The sequence below is a fragment of the Molossus molossus genome, unplaced genomic scaffold (assembly GCF_014108415.1).
Source record: "Molossus molossus isolate mMolMol1 unplaced genomic scaffold, mMolMol1.p scaffold_m16_p_15, whole genome shotgun sequence".
Lineage (NCBI taxonomy): Eukaryota > Metazoa > Chordata > Mammalia > Chiroptera > Molossidae > Molossus > Molossus molossus.
Window position 1 is genome coordinate 50,384,068 of NW_023425350.1, and position 22,387 is coordinate 50,406,454.

General features: G+C 39.6%; 1 protein-coding gene across 1 annotated transcript; it reads left to right on the plus strand.

Annotated features, from left to right (window-relative positions):
• The first annotated feature begins 6,056 nt into the window (after window positions 1-6,056).
• On the plus strand, window positions 6,057-21,369 carry GKN1 (gastrokine 1). The gene is made up of 7 exons (XM_036262413.1): window positions 6,057-6,141; window positions 15,497-15,555; window positions 17,203-17,256; window positions 17,346-17,483; window positions 19,248-19,358; window positions 20,475-20,622; window positions 21,275-21,369. Exons 1-7 carry the CDS (start codon window positions 6,057-6,059, stop codon window positions 21,367-21,369), a joined length of 690 nt encoding a protein of 229 aa, XP_036118306.1.
• Window positions 21,370-22,387: the final 1,018 nt, after the last annotated feature.

Here is a 22,387-nt window from a genome sequence, read left to right on the forward strand (position 1 = left end):
GTCCTCCACCCAAAGAATGGACAAGAGGACAGTGGCAGGGTGACCTGTTTTGAGAACAAACAACCTTGTGACTTTCTCTTCTCCTTTAGAGCTGGTGCCAATTTCCAGAGATTCACGTGGTATAATAGGGTCCAGAGATTTTCTCTGTCCAATTACCAGGGTTAGCCAAATTTTAATATTAAGCCTTGCCCAACCCATTGTGAAAACTGGTTTTTATATCTCTGGTTATCGTAAGGGGCATTGAGAAATTCTCAGGTTAACAAAATAGAAAGAATAAAATTTCATTGTGTAATTTTTATAACGCCACAATCAGAAACGGCTAGCTAGTGTTAGGGTGGGATCATGAGCTCAGAAGGTGGGGAAAAACAAAACAAAACAAAAAACAAAACAAAAACAAGAAATTGCAAAATTGGTAAATATTGAGAATCACTACAGTAAGCAAAGAAATAACATAAGTGATGTCTTTGATCTACAACTGCAGTGACTTCCTTAACTAGCAGCTTTTTAAAATGGGGCTTTTAAAAAAGACCTTTGGATCATTTGGGGGTTACTTAGTTCACTGGAATTCTCTACACTGGCTCTTTAACTGGGGTGGATGTAAAATGTGCTGCCTTTTTTTTTTTTTTTTTTTTACCTTTCTGAGATAGTAGCAGGAAGGACTACAGTTTTATGGTATATTTGCCACTTTTCTCCAAGCCAGTTCACACACCGATAGGGGGGAGGGCAGAGCTATCGCCCCTGACGCTCTACTTTGCCTCCTGCCTGGCCCAGGGGTTCTCAGCCTGCAGGCTTGACAACGAGAATAGTCAGCATTTACGAAGCACTTGACATGTTTCAGCACTTTGCATATATTGATTCATTTGATCCTCTATTCATTACCTTCTATCCATGTTCTAGTTTACAGACAGGAAAACTAAGGTGCGGGGAAGTTAGGTAACTGCTCAGCATCATACAGCGTCTAGGGCGGCGGGGAAATTGAGCCCAATCTGACCTCACAGCCCACACTCATCACCACCAGTACTACATGCCTCTCAGCGGGTGGCTGGATACGTGTAACTTCTTGCCTTACTAGATGGGCGCATTGGTAAGGAGGCTTCTGTTCCTAAATGTTTCTTTTTAAATTTAAATCATTCTTCAGTTACAGTTGACATACAATATTGTATTCGTTTCAGGTGGACACCCCAGTGATTAGACATTATGTAACTTACTAAGTGATCATCCTGATCATCGTACCCATCTGACATCATACAGAGTTATTAGAACATTATTGACTATATTCCCTATGCTGCGCTTTACATTCCTATGACTGTTCTGTAACAACCAGTCTGTGCTTCTTAATCCCTTCACATTTTCACCCATCCTCTCAACCTCCCCTCCCAGAAACAGAATATTTCTTGACTGAAAGATTGACCTGGAAAATCAGGCCTACCCAATAATGGTGAAAACTTTTAAATAGGGGCAATGAGACACTATATTTGTAACAGTTGTTGTAAGTGAAATTCCTGGCGAAGCTGCCCAGCTCCCCACTGAGGGATGAAATTGCTGACATGGAAGGGCCTCATGTGGGCTGTGCCCACACCTTGGATACTCTGACGTAACAAGTTTGAGGAGGGGCACAGGCATGTGGACTTTTAAACCACCATGGTGGTTCTGATCAAAAGAGCTGTTTCAAATCCTATTCAAACCTCTCATGAGGAAATTAAGACTCAAACAGGTTTAAAAACAAAACAAACAAAAAACACGTGGCCATGGTCATATACATAGTTAATGGCAAAGATAGGACTTTTTCTTGCTATTCTAGTGTTCAAACAAAATAGAAAATGCACTTGGTTTGTTGCCTTTCTTTGCATAAGTGTAAACCCGTTTTGACTGTTACCTTTTCTGAGACCTAAATTCTCTATTCTTGCAGTATCTCTCTCTCTCTTTCATCCCTACTTTCTCTTTTCCTTTCTCTCTATCTCACAATTTACTTTTTCTATTCTCTCTCACTCTCTTTTATTATTATTATTTTTTTTTTTTGCAGGCATTTACATTACATCTGGATGTACCATAATATATTAGATGCAACATGTCTAAAGTGAAGGATGTTGCACTCTCTTCACCAAAGCTGCTCTTTTTTTTTTTGAGGTTGTTATTTCTGTCGACAATTTCTCCAGGTCTGCAGACTCATTTTGAAGTTATCCTTGATTCTTCTGCTGTTTTTCCTCTGTAATGACGCTCCCATTTGTGTCTCTCTCTCCAATCCATCAACTCCTACTCCATTCCTTGTCATCTCCTACTCCATTCCTTGTCATCGCCACCACACACTGTCCCTGTCACAATGATTTTAATGAGAATAATTAACACTAGCTGTTGTAACAAGCAACACCTACATCTCAGTGATTTGACTAAATAAACTTTTATTTCCCACTCACATAAAGGCCAATACAGACAACTCCATGGTGGGCAGTTCTCCTCCAAATGGTGCCTTCTGGATCCCACCTCCTTCCTTAGGCAGCGTCCCCATCTTCAGTACGTAGCTTCACGGTGTTCTGACATCTTCAAAGTGGCAGATGGGAGTTCAGATAAACAGCATGAGAAGACACATCTCCTTTCAATTTCTTCGGGTTGAAAGTGACCACATCTGCTCATTATCCATTGGTAACGACCAGTCACATCACCAAATCTAGACCTGAGGGAAATAAAGCTTAGCTCTTTGCCAAGAAGACAAAGCCTGTCTGTGCCAAAAGACCGAAATCGTGCTTCCTGCTTCCAGGCTGTCCATTGTTTCATCCTCAACATCACTATTAATTCATGGTTTATAAGTACTCCTTTGCCTACATTGCTCTTATATTCAAAACTTTTTAAAATTCTCCAAAAACTCTAGGACAAAGTTGAAGACTCTTAGCTTGGTTTTTAACTCACTCTAGAGTCTTCTTCCAAACTAATTTTCCCAGTGATATGAGTGAGGAAATGTTTTTAATAATGGATAGGAGATGTGATCCTACAGGTAGAAAGAGGTTCACGTACTCAATTTTCACAAAAGACACTCAAATCATATAGAAAGGATTATACTTTTCCTGCCCTTTCCCTCTATATCCTAGACTCCCCATTTTTATCGTGTTATTTTCCTTTCATACCACCTCTATCCATTATGTCTTTCTTCCTTCTCTCCTTTATTTCCCTTCTTCCTTCTATTCTTAGTGACTTCCTACCTTAAGAAAATCATGGGGAAAATATTCTGAAAGAGACAGAAGGATGAACTAGACCCAATAAATCTCTGCTCTCAGAGTGTTTGCTATCATATAAAACAAATAACTATTAAAATAAAGTAAATGTTAAGTATCAGAGGAGAGGCAAGAGTAGAATGATATGATAATCCAAAGTACACATTGTATTGGCGGTATCTATTGATGAGAAGCAAAAATATATTTATATTCGTTATTTTCTGCATTGTATAAATAATCACTCCTTTCCTTTAGTGACTCTAAACTCACATATTAAGGCCCTAATATATTCCTCCTCAGCTCCCTCCTCTCCCAAAGATCCTCTTTTATATGGTGCAGTCAGCCTATGAATTCATTACCAAGTCATCCTTTCTGTCATAACCAAGAAGGGCTCAAAACTACTGTTAGGGGGCAAAAAATTCAATCTAAATGGCCCTGGGGTGAGGGTATGGTTATTTGGGAAAGCTAATGTAGATTCTACCATAGGAAAAATAATTTCAATTTTAAAGATACATATAAACAATGTCATGTAAAAGAAGCAAATAAGAAGAACACTGACAGAAAATAAAAGTAAACTTTGATCTGATTTGGGAAATGCAAAAGATCTTTTTCAAGCCTAAAAGTATTAGACTAAATCACAAGAGTAAAGATATATAAGCCTAACTACATAAAATGTCCAAGATAATTGTTTTTTAAAAGAAAAATTTAAAACTCAGGAAAATACTTTAACACATGTGAGAGACAGGTATTTATTAAAAATATTCAAAGGGTAATGTTTTCAATTCACAAAAAGTTTTTACAAATCCACAGAAAAATAACAAACAAATATGATTTTTAAAAAATGGACAAAGAACCCGGGTAGAGAAAGAGGAAGCACTAACTAGGGGTGGTGAAGATGAAGCTCCAGAAACATCCCGCCTGGACCTGAATTCTGACTTCTCTAAGTTCCCGTGTGAAAAAAAGGGATAGCAAAGTGCCCCCTCAAAGCATCCCTGTGAATGCTGAGGGCTCACACACATAAAATACTTACCACTGCCACTGAGTATGCACTCAACAAAATTTACCTAATAGTATTATTATTATTTTACTATAAATAATGCATCTGAACCTTATAAATTTAGAGAAATGCAAATTCAAGCAGCATTTTTAAATTAAATTTAAATGAACCTAAGATATCTGTTAAGCTCTTAATTATTTGAACTTAAGAAAACAGCCCTGGCCAGTTTGGCTCAGTGGTTGAGCATTGGCCTGCAGACCAGAGACTCCCGGGTTCAGGGTTCAGTTCCCGCTAGGAGCACATACCACAAAAAACAACAACAAACAAAACAACAACAACAACAAATTTTTCAATAAGCCATAGATTAAAGGGGAAGCCACAAGCAGTCAGAAAATATTTGTAATTAAATGGAATTAAAAATACAAAATATATCATGTCAGAATTTGTGTAAGGAAGCTTAAGCAGCGCTTAGAGAGGAATTTATAGCATCAAATACTATATTAGAACAAAGAAAGGTCTCAAATAAATGATCTAACTATTCTTCTTAAGAAACTTGAAAACAAATATCAAATTAAACCCAAAGCAAGCACAAAGCAACAAATAATAAAGAGTGGAAATCAGTGAAATTGAATATAGAAAAATAAGGGGAAAATCAATGAAAAAAACACTAATGATGTCTTTTAAATGATTAATCAAATTTATAAATCTCTAGCCAAACTGTTCAATGAAAAGAAGACATAAATTATTAATATCTCCAACAAAAAGGGTACATCACTACTGATATGACACCCATTAAAAGGATAATAAGAAAACATTATGACCAGTTTTATGTCCAAAAATTCAACAACCTAAATGAAATGAAATGAACAAAATTCTTGAATAAGAATCAGCCCAATTCAGCCTACATCTACCGAAATTCACTCAAGAAGAAATGAAGACATTGAGTGGCCCTATATCAATTAAAGAAACTGAATTTGTAGTTAAATCTTTTCCTGCAAAGAAAATTGCAGGCCCAGATGGCTTCACAGGCAAATTCTACCCAACATTTAAGGAAAAAATAATATCAATTTTACACAGATTTGACCAGAAAATAGGAGAAAAGCTAACACTCTCCAGCTCATTCTATGAAGCAAATATTATTCTGATATCAAAAATAGATATTATGAGAAAAGAAACCACAGACAATATCCCTCATGAATATAGATGGAAAAATCTTCAAAAATATTAGCATATTAAATACAGATAGAGTGAGAGGGAGAGAGAAAGAGAGAGAAGCATCAATGTGACAGAGAAATATCGACTGGTTGCCTCCCTCATGACCCAACCAGGGCCAGGGATGAACTGCAACCAAGGTACTTGCCTTTGAAAGGAATTGAACCCATGCTACTTTGGTCCACAGACCAATGCTCTAACCACTTAGCGAAACCAATCAGGGCTCATAATAACAGCTCTTAACAAACTATCTATAAAAAGGAATTTCTTCATCCTGATAAAGGTCATCTATACAAAACTCTCAGCTAACATTATAATTAAAAATCAATAAAATAAAAATTAATAAGTTGGACTGCAATAAAATTTAAATGTTTCTGCTCTTCCAAAAACACTCTTAAGAACATGAAAATAAAAGCCACAGACTGGGAGAAAATATCTGCAAAAACATTTGATAAAATTTTATATCTAAAATACATCAAGAACTTTCAAATTAATAAAAAAAAACATACATTTCATAGTTAAAACTAAGCAAAATATTTGAAAAGATAGTTCACTAAAAAATATGGACAGATGGAAAGAAAGTATGTAAAAAGATGCTCAGCCTCACTGGTTCTTAGGGAAATCACTACACACGCATTAGAATGGCTAAGAAAAAAAAACAAGCAAAACTGAAAATCCCAAATTTTGTCAAAGATGTGGAGCAACTGGAACAATCATACATTGCTGGTAGGAATTCAAGGTGCTACAACCACTTTGTAAAACTGTTTGGCACTTTTCTCATAAAGTTAGTTGTAATTTTCATATGACCCAGAAATCCCACTCCTAGGGAAATAAAAATAAAAGTGCACATTAGAACCTGTACGTGAATATTTATAGTGGCTTTATTTGTAATCACCAAAAGCAGGAAACAAACACAAATGCCTTTCAACTGGTGATTAACTAGATAAACTGTGATACATTTATACAATGAAATACCACTTAGCAAGAAGAAAGGACCGACACAGATCAATCTCAAATGCATTACACTAAGTGAAACCAGCCAGAAACAAAAGACTACCTGCTATATGATTCCATAACATGACATTTGGAAATATAAAACTAAAAGGACAAAAAATAGATAAGTAGTTGGCAAGGTCTGGAGATGAGGGGTAGGGTTGCCTATAATATAAATATAAATATAAAGACATTAAATATAAAGGTGTGAAGAAAGATATGTCGTCTAGCACTAGTTTTTTTTAAAAAGCTGAAGTACCAATATTAAATTCAGGCAAAGCAGACTTTAGAACAAGAAAAATTATCAGGATAAAGACAGGCATCACATCATGATAAAGGAAGGAGTCAATTATCCAGGAGATATAACAATCCTTAACATACATCATCTAACAATAGAGCATCATAAAACATGAGGCAAAAACTAATAGAACTACAGTGAGAAATAGAGAAACATAATATTCTGACTGGAAACTTCAATACCCCTGTCCAGGAATTGATAGGTCAAGTAAACATAAAATCAGTAAGAATATAGTTGAACTGAACAGCACCATCAATCAACTGGATCTAACAGACACATCAAATACTTCATTCAGCAACAGCAGAACATGGAACAAACTCCTGCGGAACACTGACCAGGACAGATCACATTCTGGGCCATAAAACACATCTTAACAATTTAAAAGACTAGAAATCCCAGTAAGTTCTTAGCCCACAATGGAATTAAATTAAAAATCACTGGAAAATTCCAAAATATTTGGAGATAAAATAATACAAGAAGTCTCAAAAGAAATGAGAAGGAACTACACTAAAAAGTTCACAGTGATTTTTTTTTTCCATAGAATAATGTGTCAATTGTTTTTTAATCCTCACTTGAGGATATATTTATTGATTTTTCAAGAGAAAAGAAGGGAGGGGGAGAGAAAGAGAAACATCGATTGGTTGCCTCCCATACACACCCCAACAAGGGATTGAACCCAACAACTTTTGGTGTACTTGGGACGATGCTCCAACCAACTGAACCACCAGGCAAGGGCACAGTCATTTTTCTTGAAAATTTTTAAGTTTTCTACAATTTTCTATGAGCTGCTTTTCTGGTCAGCAAAATATTTTAAGTTATTTTCAAAAAGAAATATTTAAAAAGTAGAATTTCCTGGCTCTGGTGACCCATTGTGTAAGGGAGGGGAAGGAATGAAGAATCAGAGTTGAGGATAGCTGAGACGCCTATTTTAATTGACTAGTTCTTAAATATGCCACTGAACTAAATAAAAATTATAGAAAACCTCATATTGGAGTCTGACAAAAATGGTTTGGTGTGAACTCTATTTGATTCTGAAACGTGATTATTAAATGCATCTAATATATGCAGTTGTAAAGCAAAGTCTGAAACTTGGGAGGGTTTGATCTGTCTTTCCATCGTGTAAGGTGGCTCAAGTATTCAGAACAGAGATGTTCCAGGAATGATGAGCAGGGAGATGGAGGAAGAGAACCAAGGATAAAATTCAATACCAGCATTGAAGGGACAGATGGCAGGAGAGAGCCAAGCAACTCTTCAGGTGGTAGAAGGATCAGCTGAAATAAAAATGTGTGTCACAGAAGTTAAGAAAGGAGACAATTTTAAAAAAGAAGAGACTACCAGTATCAAATAGTACAAAGTCAAGTCACAGGAGTACTGACAAGATAGCAGCATATCAGAGACTGCAGGGTTAGGCTCCTTTGCCTTTGAGTCCCAGCACCGCCTGTTATTCTTGGACATGAAGCCAAACTGCAGTGAGCTGAGCTATGACTGGGAGGTGAAGACGTAGAATCAGGAAATCTACATAATTCTTCTGAGATGTAAAGAGAAGGGGAAATATAAGCTCTCTGTATGAAAAAAAAAAAGTAGAATTAACGGGAGGTTTTTATGTTTGTTTTGTTTTAGTGTTGGGAAGATTTGAACCAAACAAACCAAAAGAAGTAGCAAACCAACAGGAAGATATTGAAGTTGGAGGAAAGGACAGCCATCCGACAGAGGAAGATGAGCTCAGAGGCAGAGACGTTGGTTTGGGAGACTGTTAAGAGCACCTTCCTCCAAGAAGAGAGGGGATGGAGAATGGGTGAAGATGGAGATTGGGAGATGATGGAAACCTGATACCTTCTATTTTCTTGGTGTAGTGGGCAATTAGGTGAAGGGTAGGGCAGACATGAAGGACTTGGATAGACTGGCAAACATTTGGAACAGTGGCCAAAAGGAAGAGGGGAGAACCCCGCTACAGATAAGGAAAGCTGAATTTCACTGATACTATTGCAGGTCCAAGGAGGATTATATTTTAGTTTAAATTCTTTTCTTTTTTTACCTCCCATTCAGTAATTGAGAGAAAATTGTATAGCCTCTTCTAGATTAGGGGAAAGTGGCCAAAATTAATAGAATCTATTATGTCCCTGCATTTCAGTTGAGATCATCCTTGATTGAACCCTAATCAGTAACTATGGTAGACACAAGGAATATGAATTCTGTCCCAAAAGACTCATAAGCATAACAGATATACAAGGTTTCTATCTATTTTAAGATGGGTCATAACATTTTAAACAATAAATTGAGTCTACATTTCTTAAATATACATACTTGTTCAGATATCTCCTTTTATATGTGCCTTATATTCCTTTACAAAGAGATCAAATCAAATTTAAAGTGTCAATTACAGCCTGGCCGGTGTGGCTCAGTGGTTGAGTGTCAACCCATGCATAAAGAGGTTGCCAGTTCGATTCCTGGTCAGGGCACATGCCCAGGTTGTGGGCCCAATCCCCAGTGGGGGGCATGCAGGAGGCGGCCAATTGATATTCTCTCTCATTGATGTTTCCATCTCTCTCTCCTTCTCCCTTCCTCTCCCTTCCTCTCTGCCTAAAATCAATAAAGAAAAAAAATTAAAGGTGTGTCAATTAAAACAAAAAACAAGTGATTGATTTTCTAGAGGAACACCTATGGCCACCAACTAAAATATTAATTTACTGGGAGGAGTTCAAGGGTGTTGGAACACAGGTGTGAGAAGGAGACACGCAGGGCTACACCTGAGCCTAACAACCAGGGAGAAAGGGAAGTGTTAAGTAGCTATTGGTGAGGATTAAATTCATATAATATCTCAAGCAAATTGTAGTTCCTTGAAAAATGAAATAATTCTGACTCAATTTTGTCTCTACCTCATTGTAATAAACTGAGATATTTCAGAACCATAAAGGTGAATCTGAGAGCGTTAAGAATCTGAGAGTCATAAGCTGGTCTCCTCACAGCCCCTGGACTTCAAGTTCACACCACCTGTCCTCACCCTGTGACTCAGCATGCAGGTGTATGTGTTACACATTGACCCTTCCTGCACCTGCACACAGGCCCCACCAGTGGAGGTAGAGGGTCTGGCCTGGAAGGTGGAGAGAGACAGGAGGTAGGATCACACATAAGCCACGGCTCCACGCCCCCAGTGCATGCTCCATTGTCTCATCAGACTTCATTTACAAAACACAGACTCAAAAACAAAAGTATTAAGAACTTCAAGATGGCACCAGCAAAGCATTAAGCTCAAGTATGGGGCTCTCTTCTGAGCACAAGCCCTGAGCAGCTACACGTTGGTGAAGCCAGCCCTGTCTCTCACGTAGATTTCAGGATCTTGGAGCATGAGCTCTGGTTGTTTTACATTTTGGACTCTTCTGCAGCACTTGGGCTTAGCTGGGGCACTGCATTTGCTGGAGCATGGTGACTTGCTGTTAACTGAAAAGTAAACCTGGAAGCTCAGAATTTCCTGGGGCCCCTCTGACAATCCAATATCCTCATCAGAGTATTCTGCCTTTTTTAGGCTGACTCCATGGTTGAAGAAACACACCTTAAGCGTGAGTGCTTTTACGCCATTTTCTCTAACCTGCTTCACGATGAACACTGAACAAGGAATAAGTACTCTTATTTCTTAATTAGCTAGGAGATCATTATAAAGCAACATGCTACTATCCCTTTGTGATTCTGTTCCTCATATGGGTATATTTTCTCCAAATCCTTTTCAGAATGAAAGTACTCAGCCAGGCTGGATCGTTCAACATTCTTTCTATCTCCACTTTCGTGTGGTTTATATAAATGAAGTCATCACTCAGGAGACCTTCTTGTAGCAAGATTTTTACAGTTTGGTTGCCTCGGGGTGGGGCTGGGGGATCCAAAAGGTTTGGCCAGTGCAGGTGGACAAACATACAAGCAGGAACAGAACGGCAGCGTGGTCTGTATCTTGGACAGCAGTGGTCCCAGAGGCAACTACAAGAGAGGGCTCGGGGGTGCCGCAGGGAGGAGCTTCCCCCACTTGGCTGTCACTTGAGAAGAATTTCTCTGCTATGCAAAACAACTATGTAATAAGCATGGATTGCCTGGAATTAAGAGCTCTCTAGCAATAGTTTTTAAAATGTTAATTCACATGTTCCTATGGCTATTTTTCTTGGATGTCGCTCCTGGCCACAAACGCACAGGGCAGATCCGATGCGAGGACCAGCCCCGGGGGCTGAGGCAGTGGTATACTTGTAGCAGATCTGCCCGCAACTGGAATCTGAGCTGCAGGCTGGTAAACCAAGACCGCGGGCAAGGACAAAAGGTTCCCCTGTGGTGACAAGGTATGTTCAGACCTGACAATGAATCACAAGACTTGAGAGCAACCCGAGGCTCTTCAAACTGGTGTGCAGGATGCTCAGGAAAACAGTAACGAGAGCAAAGAGACAGAGAATCTCTGCCGGAAGGGGTTTCTGCACTCAAGGAAATAAATTCAAGTGTGAGGTCAGACAGGCTAAAGGCCAGCTGAGTCCTGACTATCAGAAACAGGCAAGAATTAAAGGGAAGATGAGATGACCGAGGGCTTTGGGGGTGACTGCAAAGCCAGCCCATTAACATGCCTGTACAGAAGGTGGGATCTTGAATACGAGTATTTAAAGATGAAACACTGCCCTGCAAGGAGACATTCCCTTCCACTCAGAGAAAAGCCTGATTTCCGTGGGAGAGCGCTAAGGGCCCTCCAGATCTCCAGTGCAGGGTTTTAGACACGGACTGTATTCCTTTTGTCCCGCACAAAGGGAGTTCCCACCCAGTTCGACATCACAGGGCGTGGGGGACGTGAAGCCCTGGGTGTGTGCCCCGTGAGATAAAATGACGATAGGCGCCTGGTTCTTGGCGTGGCCCCACCTCATGCTCTGCGGGCAGGGCAGGCCCTGTTTACTCGGGAGCTGGTTCACCCCACACTGAGCATCAGGCACTGGGGCCACACCATCTCCTGGGACTCCCTTGATGCATCACTGTAGCCAGTGTAGCTCAGCACCTCTCCTGCTGGCTGCAGAACTCAGAAATACATGAATGTAATGCATTTTTTATTCTCTAGTTTAAATATCTCTTTATGCAATTAAACTTTTTAAAACTATGCCTATTGAGCATCATATAAGTGCCAACATATTCTAGGTTCCATGGAGGTGACAATAGACAAATATGACTATGTTCTGCCTTTTTCCTATGGGACAAGAATCACACAAAACATAGCTCTCAGCATGAGAGGGACACGGGACTTGCTCATGCTTCCTTAAGACGTGTGGCCTTGGGTGAGAGACAAGGGTTGAGGTAACAGTTGAACACCCCACCCACCCACCCACACTCTCAAACACGCATTCATACACATGCCACACAAAGTACAGAAGAGGGTCATCTTGTTTTGAAGCCACTAAAATAACAATATTGTATACAGAAGGGTTTTTTTTCTCTTTGTCCCATAAGAAACCTAAAACCTAGCAGGCAAAAAAAAACTCTGAAAGAAGGACCCAGAACAGAAATCTAGGTCACCTGGCTTCTAGTTCCACTCAGTCGCTCCCCAAATGGATTTTCAAATCCAGGATGCAGCCTCCAAGGTAGCATGTGTCTCCCAGGGATGTTAGTATGTGCTAGAAAGAATGAATTAATGAATTAATAAAGGGAAAACAACTGAAACCTGGGATCACTGGAGTTGAAGATCTGGATGAGACAGCATGCCATAGATCCCCCCCTACAGATGTCTCGGTGCCTGTGGTGTAGGAATGTGCATTGGCGTCTCTAAGGGAGGGGTTATTGGATCCTGCTTGCTCTCTCTCTCTCTCTCTTTCTCTCTCTCTCTCTCTCTCTCTCTATTTGTCATGGAGCATTTCACAGGCCCACTGAGAAAATGTCAGCCTCAGGTCCTTGGTAAGGTATGACCTGCACGAAGTGCCCGAGACACTGCACTGTGTACTAAAACTACCACCCGCAGGTGGCTGGAAAGGGAGCATGCTGTCCCCTCCGACTCTGCAGGGAAGCGTCGGTTCCCAAAGCAGATGAAAACGTCTTCACACATGTCTGTCTCCCACCCTAGGTCATTGATCTTTTGCAGCTAAAGAGTGAATTTGAAAGAAATTTGTGGTCACATTAAAAACAACAACGAAATCTTACCACCACCCATACCAACATTTTGAAAGAGATGTTGGTAGTGAATCAAGCTTGATAACCATGGGCTATGATTTTAATCCACGCATAAAAGGAAAATCACGGGCTCAAGAAGGTTTTCAAAGGGAAAATGTATAGATCAGTGATTCATGAAAATACAGTTTTTCTCTTCAGCAATTTGGTTTAGTAGCTTAAATGTGTGGTGGGGTTGGGGATCAAACAAATGCACCTCCTGAGCGTTTATGTGTTTGCCCATGACAGTTTCTACTCTGCTTCTGATGGAAACATTTTTAAATTATTTTAACATGATTTCTGAAAAGGAAATGATCAAGAAGTAAATAAAGGGACAGAGTTATTTTTATAGCTCCAGGAAAAAGAAGGTTCCCGTAGGACAGCGGTTCTCAGCCTGTGGGTCGTGACCCTTTTGCCTAAGACATAACGTAGCAACATTACAGTTATGAAGTAGCAACAGAAATAACTTTATGGTTGGGGGTCACCAGAACATGAGGAACTGTATTAAAGGGTCGTGGCATTAGGAAGGTTGAGAACCACTGCGTAGGACATGAAGAGGATGTGCTAGGAGCAGAGGTATCGAGCTGGGCCTTGAGAAATGAAGAACAGTGTCCTAAGTACAGGAAGGCAACAGGTTGGCACTCCAGGGTCAGAGAACAGCGTGTGTGAAGGCACCGGGCCTGCAACATCCCAAATATCCCAGGAATCGTGGGAATTCTGGTGTAGCTAGAGGGTCAGTACATGGCGGAGACTGACAGCTACAGCTTGGGAGGCTTTGGGAACCTTATTATAGAGGACCCTGGATGCCTTTCCGATGAGTCTGAAGTTCCTCTCATAGGCTGCCAGTGGAAGATGCTAAGCATGGTAGCCATGCACTGACTTATAAAAGATGGTGACCGAGGGATCAGTTACAAAACTGTTGTAAAGTCTAGGTGAGAGAAGCTATTGGCAAGGACAGAGCTAAGAGGAATTTCTTTCTTTCTGTTGATGTCTGATCTTACTTATTGTTCCCGGCAGAAAATCTCATTTTTGATTGGACTCGGACTTAGAGGTAGGAGCCCTCAGAGAGGACAGCCTATGTCTCCTGGCCGGCTGTCCCTGGAGGTTTTCTCTTCTTTGTTTAATTCTTACCCAAGGATATGTGTATTGATTTGAGAGAGAGAGAGAGAGAGAGAGAGAGAGAGAAACATCGATGTGAAACATCAGTGGGTTGCATCCCATACGTGCCCTGATTGGGAATTGAACCCACAACCTTTTGGTGCATGAGACAATGCCCCAACCACTGAGCCACCAGACCTGGGCTGTCCCTGGCATTTTACTTTGGCCCCCTTTATTCTCTTAGCTGAAGTTTAGCATATTCTGTGGCCTCTTCCTTATTTTATTTTATTTTTTTAGTACACTGTTTCTTCAGATCAATACGCCAACATTTGTGTTGCAAAATGCATGGAGTGACAAGATGCTGAATCTTGGGTGCTTTGGTACCAGGTTTCTTACCTTCTTTGTTTAGGGGCTTTCTCACGAAGTATGGGCAGACATCATCTTCTTCGGAAAGATTGAAAAGTGTGTGGATTCTGCTAGTTCTTTGGGCCCTAAGCAACGAGGCATAGTAGTATCAGTGAGACCAGGAATATATTTTGCCCCCTTTTCTATAATGACTAAGTTGAGAACACTGAGATTGGCATCCACAACTCAACCCCGAACAGGTTTGTGCTTCTCTCTCCAGTCCTCCTTGGTCTACAACGGGAATGCCCCTTCCTCAGCAGTAGGCTGACACGGCCATGGGTCATGACCCCCTGTTTCATGGGAAACATCTGTCATGATCACCACTGATTCGAACCACATAACCCTTCCATTCTTCACCCAGAGTGTTGGCAGCAACTTCTGTGGCGATACACTTCTCATAAAAGGTACAAAGTTAGCGTTCATTGTCTATTTCAATGAGTCTCTGGTAGGCAGTGGCTAGGAAAGAGATGTTCAGCTTCATCCTGGAGCAACCAACCACCTCCAAGGAGCCATGAAAAAGAGCAAGAATCATTTCTAAGATGAAATGACAAGGTTGGGTAACTGGATATGATGGTCAGAAGAATGGGCTGAAGACAGCCCCCAGGTTGTCCAACCAGATGAATGGTACCATCACAGAGAGAACTCAGGGCTGCAGAAAGGGGAATAGTTTTGGTGGGAAGAGCTAACAGAACATGTTTAGCCTAAGCAAAATCCATTAAAAGGGCTCAGGTAAATGTAAGAAGATGAAGTCATTTCCACATTCTTACATGATATCTGGAAGGCCCAGTGTGCTCACAGTTTCTCATCTGTGGTTTTGTTTGATTTTAGGGACTATTCCTTTTCTGAATCTGAGTAATACCAATACATTAAATACCCACACCCACACTTCACTTGGACCAAAAGTTATCATAAGTCATATTGAGTTTGCTGTGATATCTTCAACTTCAACAAATGATGAGTCAGATTAGCTCCAGGTTGAAGTGCCTTGCTAACCAGGTAGATATTCCAAAGGCTTCTTGGTACACTAGATTATAACATAGACATGGGAAATGAAGGAAGATAAGTCTTTGACTCCACCTGGTCACACCCAGTTTGAGTAAAGCCAGTCAAGTACAAATATGAGAAGGCTTCTTGTCTGAGTCCATGCCCGACTGTCTTCTCTACTCCACTGCTTTGGTGAAGGCAAGATGAAGCTCACAGTGAGTAGAATTTTCCTTCTGAATGTATTACCTTATAATAGCAGACTGTGGACATTCTGAGCTAAGGGTGTCTGCTTCTTATGACAATATCACCATAATGGAAAATTTTGTTTTAAAAATACCTCACTTTTACTTTCATGGTATTGTGACATTTATAAGCATCTCTATAGAGAAGGATAACTATACTGAGATTATCTGTCTGAGCATCTTACACCATGCTATCTTTAATGAAATTACTTTTAAGATCTCCTGATTTAAGTCTGGGCAGAGAGGATGCCGTCCCTAATTCCTAGAAAATGTCTGATCTTTCTTCACATTCTTAAATTCCTCTTTTACGCAAACTCCTAAGTATATTCAGGCAAGATAAAAAGCATCTTATCCAAACAAATGAGTAAGAGACTAACTGTCACTTTCTCTGCTATCAAACGGATCTCTAAGTAAGAACGGTTTGCCCTGGACCCTGTCCATAGTCATTTATTCATAAAAACACATGAAGCATGAACTAGTGCAGCATCTCACCTGTGGTTCCAGATAAAAGGCTAAGAGTACAGCAGGTGGCCACAAAATTCTGCCAAATAACTGGGGGTATCATGTGTCTCTCATAACAGCATGCACAGGGCTAGAATCAGCTGAGTATCTTCATGTTTCAACAGTAGACTCTGCTTCATAATGGAGTATAAAATCATTATCTAGAAACAAGTTCCAAAACAACAAAGTTAAATAAAAGGGCGGGGGGGCAGATCTGTATCTCTCCTAGTTTTTCCATGACAAGAGGTACAACCGTGGCCAATACAAACTTAAGTGACTTCTGAAGCTCAATTTTCTCATCTGTGAAAAGACTGCATTGTATTATAGTAGTCATCTCTAAAATTTCTTTCATCTCTTGACACTTTTTTTTTTGAGACTAATTTTACTTCCTTTATAAACTATCAAGTGAAAAATTAAGCAAATAAAGAAATGACCTTGAATTACCAGTGCAGTTCTCAAACCATTTGGTCCCAGATAAAGGAAAGAGAACAGGTACTCAGAATGGGACACTCTGCATAAAGCTCTGTGTTTTGATAAGCAGTATCACGTACCCAGTGACAAATGACTAACACAGATACCCTCACACAGTTACTGATTTCCCTTCTGCTAACCGCACTTGACAACCAGGCACTCCATCCTTTGCCTCTCAGCACCATTATTCAACTTGTTTGTTAATCTGTTGCTTTTAAAAAGTAAAAAGACGATTTCTGCTATTGGGAGAGCTAGGGGGGGAGGGAAGCATTTGTATCAAATTGGAAAATTAACTTAATCATTTTCAGATGTGATTCTCAGAACATATAACCATGTTCATAGCATGTATGCTATTCATCTTCAAATTTATTTTTTAATACACTAACAGTATTATTTTTCACAAGATCTACATTAAAATTCTAAAACTATATATCACAATAACATAATTACTATAAGTAATTAACCTACAATTCTACATCATCATTAAAATTTTCTGTGGTTAAAAATATACAGGGTCAAAGAAGAACAGAGAGACCACTCAACCCAATAGTAAAATTAGCAAATATTTCTAGAAGTTTGGATAGAAAAAGAAAGAAGGAGACGTTGTTTTGCCATGTGACCAGGGTCTAATGTTATTTGTGATTTCAGATTTTCTTTGCTGGACTTCTTGGTGTCCTCCTGACTCCTACTCTGACTGCCTATGTAAGTCTCACTTTTAAAAGTGTGTTACCAAAATGTATCTGCAAAGAACTGTGGTACTTAAATCATTATCAATTTTGTTTACATTTTAGAATATCGACATCAGCAACAATGGCAACAGTGGCGGCAGCGGGCAGCAGTCAGTGAGCGTCAACAACGAGCACAACATAGCCAATGTGGACAATAATGACGGATGGAACTCCTGGAATGCGCTCTGGGATTACAACACTGTAGGTATCCAACATGCAATATCCACTCTTTACAAATATGAGGCTTCTTTTGTCATTAAATAAAAGTCCCTGCGAACCATAAAAAATTAAAAGCAAATTCTCACTGCACATAAGCATAATTATAAGTAAAAGTGCCTATTTTGCTCACCCAGTTTCATCCCCTAGATATAACTGCTGTTAATAAGTTTCCCACAATCAGTTTAAATTCAATGAACAGCTACTAGAATCCACTATGTTCAGGAGATTGATGGGGCTATAAGACAAAGACGAGCATCCTTTTGCTTTGCCTGCAGATACCCTCAGTAATGATCAAAGACCATCACAATATTACTGCTGCCAAAGCATAGTCTATCTCATTCTACCTTCGATTTCCTTCTAAAAAAGATGGAAACTGACATTTCACGTGTAATTCAAAAGGACCAAAGGAAATTCAAACGATAATATTAATTGGTAAGGGGAACAAAAAACATCTGGCTCTGGTTAGAAGACCCAACTGTGCAGTTACCAGCTCTGTATTTAACAAATTCTTTTTTTTTTTTAATTTAACTTATTTATTTTTATTACAGATGTTTCTCCTTTTCCCCCATTGACACTCTCCTCTCGTTCCTGCCCCCACCCCAGTATTGTTGTCTATGTCTATTGGTTATGCTTATATGCGTAAGCTCTTTGGTTTATCTCTTCCCTCCCCCCACACATTCCCTTCTCTAAGGTTTGTTAGTCTGAACCCTACTTCTATGTCTCTGGAGTATTTTGTTCATCACCTTATTTTGTTCATTATATTCCACAAATAAGTGAGATCATATGATACTTGTCTTTCTCTGACTGGCTTATTTGCTTAGCATAATACTATCCAGGTCCTTACATGTTGTCTTAAAGGATAAGAGATCTTTTTTTCCTATAGCTGTATAGTATTCTATTGTGTATATATACCACAGCTTTTTTTGCCTTTTTTTTTTTAATCCTCACCCAAGGACATTTTTTTTCTTTGCATTTATCTTCAGATAGAGTGGGAGAGAGAGAGGGGGGAAGAGAGAGAGAGAGAGATCAATGTGAGAGAGACACATTGACAGGCTACCACCCACACAACCCCAACCGGGGCCGGGAACAAACTGCAACCGAGGTACATGCCCTTAAGGGGAACTGAACCCAGGTCTCTCTGGTCCGCGGCTAACACTCTAACCACTGAGCAAAACTGGCCAGGGCTACCACAACTTCTTTATCCACTCGTCTATTGATGGACACTTGGGCTGTTTCCAGATCTTAGCAATTGTAAATAGTGCTGCTATGAACATGGGGGTACATATATTCTTTCTGATTGGTGTTTCAGGCTTTTTAAGATATATTCCTAGAAGTGGGATTACTAACTCTTTACTTTTAAAAAAATCAACTCTTTATTGTTTTAGTTTTTTATGATCTGGTCAATTAGAAAACTAATTCCTGTCTTACCTGCCCCCTTGAAATGTAAAGATCAAGGAGATTAAAATTGTGATAGTATTTCAAAGTTTATTTCTGCAAAATAGACATATGTAATGACTCTTTCCATGCTAGGGTCTGAAGATAAAGCAACAAGTTACTCAGTCTCTGCCCCTTCAAAGATATAATGGTTTATTCTGAGAAATGTTAGCAATAAATATGATTGTAAAACAGGGCCAGGTCCTGCATCGTGATCTCAGAGTTCCACTTCCCTCTGCTAGTGAAACTGACTTCTGATTAGAAAAGCTGCTTGGAGAACATACTCCTCATTATCTGCCACCTTCCTAACAGGGTTTTGCTGCAGTAAGAGTCTTTCGCAAGAAGGCCTGCATTGTGCACAAAATGAACAAGGATGCCATGCCCTCTCTTCAAGCCCTTGATACAATGGTCAAGGAGAAGAAGGTAAAAATAAAAGTCTTATTATATTTGATCTCCAGAATAATGAGGTCGCAATCATTCCCTCTTGATCACGGTAGAGTACAACAGAAAAAGGAAGTGAAATTGGTAAGTGCCTGAGGAGAAGTAGCTGCCACCACACTCAAATACTAGGTTCACACCTGTCCCTACAGAAGCCCTCAGCACATCTCCAAAGACATTTTTTCTCCAAGAATTGAGTTAAGGATATTAGATTTAGAGGCGGAGGGGGAGAGTATACATAGTTAAGTTTGAATTTTATTATATTTTTTTATTTTTTATTTTTTTTATCCTCACCCGAGGACACTCTTTTGATATTTTGTTCAGATAGAGTGGGAGGGAGAGAGAGAGAGAGAAACATCGATGTGAAAGGGACACATCGAGTGGTCGCCACCCACATGACCCAACCGGGGCAGGGAACAAACTGCAACCAAGGTACATGCCCCTAGAGGGAACCGAACCCGGGTCTCTCCAGACCTCAGGCCAACGCTCTAAGCGCTGAGCCAAACCGGCCAGGGCATAGTTAAGTTTGAATTTTAGATAAGCAATGGAAAATTTTTTAGAATAAGTATGTCCTATGCAATATTTGGGATATACTTATACTAAAAAATGAGTTGTTGTTTATCTGAAACTCAAGTTCAGCTCGATGTCCTGTATTTTATCTGGAAACCCCAGATGGAATGAGTGGAGAGAAGGGATCCATTGTTCGTGAAAATGTTTGCCTGAGTTTATATTCTTATGACTGACAAATGGGTAGAGATAAGGTAGAGAAAATAAATTAACTGCATTCTCAGAGGCTGGTTATCATATAGCTCAATCCCAGAATTAGAAGATGACCAAATGAGGCTCCAACTTCAGAATAAATTTAGCCTCAGACTTTGGTTTATACGAGAAGCTGAGATTTTAAGCCAGCTAAATGCCTTGGAACATTTAGAAATTCTGAGACGTGCATGGTTGCAATTGGTTCTTCTTCATTTTGATTGTGGAAAAATCAGAGCCAAAGAATTCTGCCTGTTGGTCTTGTACACAACACTCAGTACAACAAACCACTGGGCTTACCATTCATTCTCCCTCTTTTTTTCCCCCTGTCTTCTCCATACTCAGCTTCAGGGTGAAGGACCAGAGGGACCACCTCCCAAAGGCCTGACATACTCAGTCAACCCTGACAAAGTCAACGACCTGGACAAGTTTGGAAAATCCATTGTTGGCATGTGCAAGGGGGTTCCAACATACATGGCTGAAGAAATTCAAGGTGAGTAGCCTCTCTACTGTGCACTCCAAATTAGTGCATTTGTCAGACTATTCTCAGGTGTGTCCACAGAGAACACCAACTACTCGGAGATGTCAAGTCTAAAACTTACATAGTGCTTGCGCCCTGCCATGCACTATTCTACATGATTTAAGTATGTTAACTCATTTGTTCCTGGATGAGGAAACTGATGCACAAAGAGAGGTCACAAAATTCTTGCTGAAATGCTAAGTATTTCAGCTCTGGGTTCTATGCTTTTACGCATTCTGAAATAATGCTTTTCAAGGTGAATTTGGAGAACACTCAAGACATAGTCAAAGAAATACTTGAGTTGCTAAATGGAAGGACAATACCAGTAGAATCTATTGACTTTTTATAGCTCAAATGATCACTTAATTTCTGGGCATTCAAAGAATAATTTACAGAAAAACAAAGTATCCACCTAGGCACCTAACCTAATAGCAATTTTTCAGATATTTGAATCAGCTGATTTAATGTTTATAGCTTGCTAGCTAGATCTTAAAATTGTTGCAGAGCTTGTTCGGAAATCGTGTGACATTCCCTTCTCCCCACCCCTACCCACATCCCCACACCCCCACAAAAGTCCTTGAAAAGACATTGACATTGTTTTTTTCTTTTCTTTTCTTTTTATCAGGGGCAAGCCTATTTTTTTCTGCAGGACCATGCTTCAGTGCTAATATACTCTATATTGTGAACATTGCCCTCTGTGGAAGTATAGTGGAATACTAAAGAAAAAGTTGCTGTGGGTTTAGTCATCACAGTATTCTATGCAGAAAAATGTGGGTTCTAATGGTTTTTAATCATATCATTCATAACTGTTCTCTCCAAGCTCTGTTTAGTTTCTTTAAGTTTCAATAAAACTATTTAATACTGAATTAAATTTAACCTAAAATTTCTTATGATTCCTGTTTAATCAAAAGTGCAGTGTTGTGGTGGTGAGTTGTCAAAAGTGTGTTAGACCCAACTATTAGCTTATATTCAGGAACCGTCCCGTATAAAGAACCCCTTCAAATGCTTCACATACTACTAACCACAGCTCTGGGGATGGTTCCAAGACCATCTGACTGCTCTGTAGTTGATGTGCACAGTAACATTTCAGATCATCAAGGACAGAAATTCACTCAGAGGAGCTTAAGCCAGAAAAAGGGCAGTTATTGCAAGGATATTAGGGTATCTACAATAATCAGAGGATAAGAAAAGCAGCTTATATCAAAGAAACTGGAGCTGAGAACTTTATTGACACCACGACCCAAGTCTCCTTCTCTCTTCCTGAAGCCATGTGTTAGCTCTTTTCTGCTCCTCTCTAAATTCTGCTTTCCTCTTCTTTCCATCATGTAGATGGCTTTTTCTGTACTCGTGACAGAAGATGGCTGAACCAAATTGTTAGCCTGATTTCCCATGTTTACATGTCTATCCAGCACAAGAGGGATTCTAATACTTTTGAATTCAAATTCCAATTTTCCTGGACCCTGTTTGGTTTAAGAGTCCATGACCTCCACACTTTGATGGTCAGGGAAGTGAAATCACATGGTCCCACATACAGCACGGGGGTCTTCAGTGAAAGAGAAAGATCGCAGAGAAAATAGAGACTCCAAATATTATGTATTTTCTATTTGTTTGTTTTTCTTTATTTAAACCATTTTTATTTTTTAATTGATGTACAAAATTATATTAATTTCAGGTGTACATGCCAGTGATTAGTACAATAAGAAACTACAGTTCATTTTTTAAAATTGCTCCCATACAT

Bases quoted from the DNA above. Each gene is read 5' to 3' on its own strand.
- GKN1 (XM_036262413.1), top strand. From the start codon at position 6,057: ATGGCTAAGAAAAAAAAACAAGCAAAACTGAAAATCCCAAATTTTGTC. The intron at 6,142-15,496 runs GTAGGAATTCAA...TTCTTGTCTGAG, and splicing joins GGAACAATCATACATTGCTG to TCCATGCCCGACTGTCTTCT. The intron at 17,484-19,247 runs GTAGGTATCCAA...CCTTCCTAACAG, and splicing joins CGCTCTGGGATTACAACACT to GGTTTTGCTGCAGTAAGAGT.